This window comes from Hevea brasiliensis, chromosome 10 (genome assembly GCF_030052815.1).
Source record: "Hevea brasiliensis isolate MT/VB/25A 57/8 chromosome 10, ASM3005281v1, whole genome shotgun sequence".
NCBI classification, from domain to species: domain Eukaryota; kingdom Viridiplantae; phylum Streptophyta; class Magnoliopsida; order Malpighiales; family Euphorbiaceae; genus Hevea; species Hevea brasiliensis.
The window spans coordinates 11,862,642-11,870,747 of NC_079502.1; the positions used below are offsets into that span (position 1 = coordinate 11,862,642).

General features: G+C 32.3%; 1 protein-coding gene across 1 annotated transcript; it reads left to right on the top strand.

Annotated features, from left to right (window-relative positions):
- The first annotated feature begins 1,286 nt into the window (after positions 1-1,286).
- On the top strand, positions 1,287-7,318 carry LOC110661389 (uncharacterized). The gene is made up of 4 exons (XM_021820000.2): positions 1,287-1,498; positions 1,749-1,829; positions 5,551-5,743; positions 6,887-7,318. Exons 2-4 carry the CDS (start codon positions 1,776-1,778, stop codon positions 7,015-7,017), a joined length of 378 nt encoding a protein of 125 aa, XP_021675692.2. The 5' UTR covers positions 1,287-1,498; positions 1,749-1,775; the 3' UTR covers positions 7,018-7,318.
- Positions 7,319-8,106: the final 788 nt, after the last annotated feature.

Consider the following 8,106-nt stretch of genomic DNA (forward strand, 5'->3'; position numbering starts at 1 on the left):
GGGTTCTAAGGAGAAAAGGGAATTTGGATCAGGAATGGGGAATCGGGGAAAGGAAAAATCTGAGCCTACTAGGCTACTATTCTGCTTGAATGCTTAGAGTTAGAGATAGCAACGGGTAGTAGGGTACCCACGAAGATCAGCCTATTCAAATTCGAACCCGATTAATATTATTAAAATCAAAACTCGTTCTAAATCTGATTAAAATTTATTTTCAACTACTTGAATCTCTCCTAAACTCGATTATTATTATCCAAAAAAATTCAAATCTCGTATAATTTTATATATTTTAATTAATATTTTACATAAAAAATTATTTTGATTGATAATTTATATTTTAAAATTTTAATAATTTTATGAAATATTTAAATTTCATTTTATATAAAATAAAAAATATAAAAGTTTATAAATATTATTATAAAAAATATGTATTTTATATTTAATTAAATATTTATATAAACGAAATCGAGTAATAGATACCTAATATATAAAATCCGAATTCAACCCGAACCTGTCATGGATATTATTTTTCAAACTCGAACCAATTTCAAACTCGATTATATAATACCAAAATCTGTCTTATTAAGGTTTGGTCAAATCAAATACTCGTAAAAACCTCAATCCGTTGCTATCCCTACTTAGAGTTTCGCATATGCCTAAGATTTACTAGGCCTTCAACTTTTAATGGGCTTAATATATGTATCTATTAAATTAATAAAATAAATACATCGAACTAAATAAAAAATCAAAATTACGTAAAATATCTAACCAAATCAAATAAATTAAATTAAATAAATCAAATACTATTGAAACTGTGTTTGCTCTTTGAGCAGATGATGTTGACTTTGATAAACTCCAGTCCCCATCTTCAGAAGACTCAGAGTCTGATTTTGATTTTGAGGCACATTATCCTTTTTATCTAACCCAAAATATCTAGTCCAACTATCCCACTCATAGTACAAATACTATTCACATACCTTTGGTCCCATTGCAAATTTTATACAGCAAATATGAATGGCCCATTAATATTATTGAATTTCTAAATATAAGATCTCATAAAAGTAAGATGAATCTTACTATTCTCCCTCCAGAAAGTTGGACACCACAGATGAAGTATTTCAACACTGTAGATGAAAATATTTTCAAAGAGGAATAAGGAATTGGGATGAAATTATAAAATACTTTTTTTAAGAAAAAAACGGTGTCGTGCAGAGGAGCGAGTGGAGGGCGCGTAGAGTTATATAATTTAAGCAAGTAACGCAAAAATACGAACGCATTTGTGGAGGAAGAAAGAAAGAGAGAAAAGAAAGCAAAAACCGAAACCAATCAGATCAGTCCCATTAAAGCGACGCTGAAGAGACTGTGCCTTTTTGTCTCTGTTCTTACACATTTCCTCCCCTCTCTTTTCTTTCTCTTTCCTTTTTTTTTTAATATTTTTTCCCCTCAAATGTAGAGAAAATTCACTCCCTAAATTTCAACATTCTTCTTCCGCACTCGAACGGTAAGTTGCCTTACACACACTCTCTCTTTCTGTTTGCTTCCCTGGAAAAAGAGAAGGAAAAATATTTAAGTTTTGATAAAGGGAAAGCCTGATTGGAATCTCAATCTATTGCGTTGTGTTTATTGATTTCTGAATTCGAGATTTTCATTTGTTTTCCTGGGAATGAAAAGGAGAGTTTTCTTCTGTTTTTCTTGTGTGGAAATTGGATGATTTTGATGAAATTGAGATTCTGTTTGGCTGTGAGGATTAGGTAATTTGGGGCTGTTTTACTGAGGAAATGAGCAAAGAAAGGCCTCCGGAGCCTCTTGATTTCTTCATTTGGACTGTTGAGGTAATCGATTACTCTCTCTTCCTTCGGTTTTTATTTATTTATTTTATATATTCATTGGATCTTCAGTTAGATCTTGTTAATACTAGTAAGAATTATAATCATAGCAAACATATTATTATTATTTCGGAGCTGGGAGTTCTGATTGTGATGGTTTTCCCTTTGTTAATTTTATATATAATTGTTTGAGGTGAGATTTTATTTTACTTTATTTGATTTTCAGTTTTATGGGTTATGCTTGTTTATTTTGCTTAATCAAATTTAGAATTGGTATTCCATTTCTTTTTTTCTTGTGAAAATAGAAAGAGAGAAATTTTTGGAAGAGTAACTTGATAATTTCTCAAGCTATACATTGTATATTTTTGTACAATTGCCGCAACCCTATAAGGGAGTAAACAAGGGAATCCCTTAATTATAGGGATTCAGTTAATCTCTTATACCTATATACATTCCTATGTTAACATTCCCCTCGAGCTGGAGCTTGCATGTTGTATGCTCCTAGCTTGTTACAAATATACCCAATCCTTGTCCTCGGAGAGATTTAGTAAGAATTTCTTCTAACTGGTTATTCAAATTGGCAAAACTGGTAGCTATATATCCAGACTTGATCTTTTGTCTAACAAAATGACAATGTATATCTCTATGTGCTTTATCCTTTCATGAAACATAAGATTAGAAGCGATATGTAGTGCAACTTGATTGTTTGTATTTCTTGGTTTTGTCTACTGTCTTCAAGCCTGATTCAGCAAAAGAAGAATCACAATTCAATCAGCAGAATTTGCCTCTGCTATTTCCTATTCCAGCTGAAATTTATATTTTATGATAGAGAATTGCATGGTGTGTGTCTATCTTAGTTGTGGAAGTTGCGCCTTGGGCACAAGGCACAAGGGGCGCAGCCCTCAGCGCTTCAATCCTTGAAAGGTGGGAGACCTTCAACAAGCGTGTGCCTTTTAGTAAAGGCCCTCTCCTAGGCATGCCTCAGCAACATTTCACAGAGATTGACTTCTATACATCTACACTGTACACACACACACACACACACACACACACACACACACACACACACAAAGTTATACATGTTAAAGGAATGTATACAAGATTAAGCTCATTACAAAGAAAGAGGCAAAAATTATTCTTGTTAACATGAGAATAAATTACTTTGATTTTAGAATGAGATTGATTAATTCCTAAAATCTTGTTGATATAAGTTGATTTTCGTATTAAAGATTTCATATGACGTACCTGTTATGAGTTGGCATTTCTATTTGTAAATTTCCTACTAGCTAGTTGTCATGAGTCGACTTTCCCCATTTTTTTTGGTTGCCTCCTTTTTTTTTTTTTCCAAATTTAATTAAACTTTATCTCCACTGTCTTAATTTTTTTTCTTGCCCATTTTCTCTTTTTTCTTTTTTTTTCTTTTTTATATGCCTCTTTGTTCCAATCTCTTGCACATATTGGAGGTAAAATGAGAGAGCTGTTTAAAATGATTTGGTTATGTACAATGTAGAGAATCAAATGCCCCAGTATGAAAGTGTAATAAGTTTGTGAGAAGGGGAAGGGGGAGGCCTAAAATGACGTGGAGGGAAGTAGTATCACAAGATTTATAAGTTTTGGATATTGAAGTGGCGCTAGTGTCTAACAGAGCTAAATGGTGAAAAATGATTTACATATCTTGCCTCAACTAATTTGGGATTAAGGCTTAATTGTTGTTGTTTGCTTCTATCTCTTGTGTTCTTTTGTCCTTTTGGGTGTTTTGCATTCTTTGTTGCTTAATTTTTATAGAAGAAAATGCTACCTATTAACCTAGCTTGTACGAATTAGTGTTATATTGTTTGTTTGACTATAAGAAATCTGAAATTTAGAAAAGAAATGATGTTAGATTGACAACATACAAGATATTTCTTATGTCACAATGAAGAAGACTAAGTTACCCTTGATAATGAGTTTTTTTTTCTTTTTTTTTTTTAGAATTATTTCTATTTGGTAGGAATTTTGGAATCTGATTTAAGAGTTTTAAAATCTTTTAGTTTTATTTTTATTTGGATTTCAAAAACATTGGTGCTAGAATCCTAAATGATTTATGATATTATATGAGTTAATCATATGGGATCAATTATCTAATTTTTTATCTTTTGTGCCTTATGTCACTTAAGCGCATGCTTGCTCTTGTGCCTTTAATAACTATGGTCTCTATTAGAAATGTGGGAGTGTCCTATGCAGCTTGTAATGGTAGCTTGATGGAGATTCTATGGGGAATATTGACATATTGCTAGACAAGACAAAGTGCAACAATTGATGTATTGAGTTGGTAACGATTGATATAGACTAAGTCAGTGTTGTTAAAGGCGCTCCGAGGCGCCGGGCAAGGTGCCAGGCGAGGTGAGGCGATCCTCTAGTGCCTCGCCTGGCTGTGCCTGGCCTAGATTGCATGAGGTGAGCGCCCTAGAGAGAAAGGCGCTAGGCGAGAAGTGATAGAGGCGACGCCTTTTTTATGTAATGTGTACTTTTTTTTAATTTGTTTTTTTACACATCAAAAGATTAAAAAACAATTTCTTCATATAACACTTTTCATCATCAAGGATGGCAACAAATTATGAACTAAATCAGGGATTACAAAGCTAATAAGGGATTACAACAAATTAGGATCTAAATCAAGGATTGTACAGCCAGGTGATTATATAGTTAGTGAATTCTAAGTCAACTCTTTCTCAGATAATGAATAAAAATAAATAGGAAAGATTTTAGAGATTCAACAATACATATTTGACATTCTCCATTTTTGGCTATAATGCAGGATCTGATTAAGCTAGAATATTACTTTCCACTTGTGTAAATTTTCTTGTCCTATATAAATCTTATCTATTAAAGAGTTCTCAATGCCTTTTTCGTTAAACACTTGTTCTAAACTCTAATAAAGTGGAGTTAATTAATCTTTCTTGGAATTTCATTTCCTTTCTATAATCTTATTATTTTTTGCTTTCTATTTCTCTTATATTACATATAGTGATATGCAAATATATATATATTTTTTTCTTTTTAAGTTAAAAGTATGATATTTATATATATATATATATATAGCTGCACTTCAAAAAGGTCCTCGCCTCGTTTCGCCTCTCTCCTAAGGTCATAGGATACCCAATCACCTTAATGTCGCTTTTCGCCTTAATAACATTGGATAAGTATGGTGGAAAGATTAGGTTGATCAATTTGCAGTTTCTGTTAACATGAAAATATATTATTATGAGTATTTTTTTAAGAGATGAACCTGAGATCACAAATTTATGGCAAGTTTCTAAGAAGTGTCAAAATTGTGCATGTGTGTGTATATATGTGTTTTTATTTTATTTTATTTTCAAATGGTAGTATGGCATGGGAATGAGATGTGCCTGCGTCAACAAGTTAACTTGGACTAGCTAATTAATGGATGTTCAAGGGAGCATTTTCTCATGAAGAATGAAGATGGCATGACTATTGTTCATTGGCCTACTGATTCCACAAAGTTATAATTGGTGATTAGGGTACCATAGGAATTTCATGAGAACCATGTTTTTTTAGACGTCTGAAAATATATTATTAGCTGTCATAATTGTAAATTAGCAAGTTATTATGTCATTTTATTACCTTGACAGAAATGTTTTCCAATTTTTATATAAATAATCATTCATACATTTTGCCATTGTGTAGGCTGACATTCATCCTTGGTTTACCTGTTTCATTTGGCTAGGATGTCGGTTTATGGTTGGAAGAAATAAATCTGGGTAGCTACCGCCAGATTTTCAAAGAAAATGGTGTCAATGGAGAATATCTGGAGGGCATGTCCATGTTCACAACTGAACAGATTTTACGGTTTATAAGGCGATGCCACATGAAATGGGGAGACTTCATCACGCTGTGTAAGGAGCTCAGACGAATAAAAGGTTCACACTTACCCTCTACTTTCTCTCTCTCATGCACCCAAAGGCGGATCTACGTGTTGCTGAGTGGGGTCAATTGACCCCACTCAATTTAAAAATTAGAAAAAAAAAATCCCTGTTATGTATTGGATTGAATTACCCAATAGTTGGTCACAAGTAAGAATATAGAGTTCAACCCAATGTGGACATCTGTGCCAAATTCTTTTAAGTGTCGGGATAAGAGGACTCCAAGTCCTATAAAAATACTTTACGTGGGCCAAGTTAAAAGTGATAGGAAGGAAAAAAAAAAAAAGTTACTGGAACATTTTTTTTCCAAAAGAAAAATTTTCTATTTCGCAGAAATTGAAACGCGGTGAAGTTAATTCATTGTGCAAGATTTTTTTTTTCAAGCAAGAAGAAAAATATTTTAAGAAAAAATATTTTTTTATTTTTTACAATTTTTGAATACAAATTTTTTAAAGAAATTTAGAGTAAGATTTTCTTTGTTTGTCTATAAATTTCATTAATCAAAGAGTTGATAGCCAAGCTTGATTTCAGTGTAAATACATATAGAGTTCTCACATTATCAAAAAAATTTCAGTTTATAACAAGGATTTATTATTTTATGAGATTATATTTTTACTCAATTTTTATAGTATATTGAAAATTTACAAACATTATTGTTTTTTTTAATAAATAATTTATTATTGTATACAATATATTTTATAAATTAAAATAAAATTTTTTGACCCCCTAACTTAATTTTTTGGCTACGCCCTTGCATGCACCTGAGCATGTGTGAAAAGTTACCATATGCTTGCTGTGTCATTAACAAGTTAATATTGTATTTGATGACATTTGTCTGATAGCTTGCTAAAAAACCTTCGTTAGAATGAAAATTGATTTTGTTCATAGTGCTTATAGTGCATTTTTATTTAAATGTGAGACTTTATTTTTTCTTGCATGCTTGTCTCTAACCAAGTAAAGGATGTCCTTTTCAAAACAAGATGGTGTCTCATTAATCCCATATATCCAATGTTTAATGAAATTGAATTCAGTAGTGGATGAAGCTTCGGAAATGTGACTGTTTATTAGACAGATATCCTTTTATCCTGGTCATTCAGGAATGTGATTTTAATCGATTTGCTTTTATCGACGCCGTTCCAGTGGCTTGCCTAAAAGGAGAGCAAAAAGTTCGCAGGCCATGGTGGGCTCCATCCTGCCTCTCTGTAGTCTTTGTTAAGGTAGCAAAACGCAACAGACAGTCACGTGTTGTTTCCTTGAAGCTGGAACCCTGAAGCAAGATATATGTGTATGTATTTGTAGTTTTGTTTAGAGAACAGAATAGTAGAGAAGACTTTTTTCTTTCAATCTGGCAAGGTGCTGGTGGAAGTTCTTCAATGGAGAACTTTCTTTTCTTATACAGGCTTTTTTACATGTCAATTTCTGATGATTTGTAGTTGTATTTCTGTTTCAATCATGGGGGCAGAAGATAATTAATGTGGCATCTAGGAAATCATTGTAATATGGGTCAGTTGTGAAGAAATTCGATGTTGGACATCCTCTGCAGAAATTTTATAGCATCTATTTTTTCCTTTTGAGTGTTTAATCATCTTGTGGTTTGATTTTAATTTTGAATGAAGATCATTTGCTTGGGAAAACGCTTGAAGCCGTGTGGCTGTCCTGCAATGCCCACGTATAGAAGAAGACATGATGAAGATAATACTTGAGAAGGTAAATTAGTTGATATTAGCGTTTCCAAGGCGCAACCCATTTATTCAACCCTTTCAGTGCAAATTAAGTTATAATTTTTTTAGTACTCCGCCCCATTAGTGGTCTTATTTTGGAGTTGGTATTGCAAGCAGTAATGCTTTCAAAACCAGAATGGTCACTGATTCTGTTCAAATCCTGATATTCAGTCAGCAGAATTCATTCAATGTAATCACTGTACAATGGATCCATTCTGATATTCTAAAATTTCTCGTAAGGGATACAGAAGCTTCAATCCTTTGTTGGATTTCCCTAACAAATTGACTCGAAGAATGAATCCTTAGATCCTTAAAATCCCTAGAATTAGTATAAGATGATCGCTATTGAATTTGCAAGAAAACAAAGTTAATCTTTGTTGAATTTTTCATAAACATTCCTGAATCTTACATAGACACAATAATAATTGAAGATAATTTTTAAATATATAAATTGAGCTTGAAGATATGATTAAGACACTACTATTCCCAAATAAAGGAAAGGGAAAATGTAAAAAAGAAAAAGAGGAAAAAAATATTGAGCGAATCCATTTTGTCCTATTGCAAATTCATGAATTTATTTTGGAATGAGATAGAAATAATAGCTCCAGAAAGTATTGACCAGTATTCTGACACCAACGT

Coding starts and splice junctions, on each gene's coding strand:
- LOC110661389 (XM_021820000.2), top strand. CDS start 1,776: ATGAGCAAAGAAAGGCCTCCGGAGCCTCTTGATTTCTTCATTTGGACT. Junction 1,830..5,550: donor TCTTCATTTGGACTGTTGAG/GTAATCGATTAC, acceptor TCATTTGGCTAG/GATGTCGGTTTATGGTTGGA. Junction 5,744..6,886: donor GGAGCTCAGACGAATAAAAG/GTTCACACTTAC, acceptor ACGCCGTTCCAG/TGGCTTGCCTAAAAGGAGAG.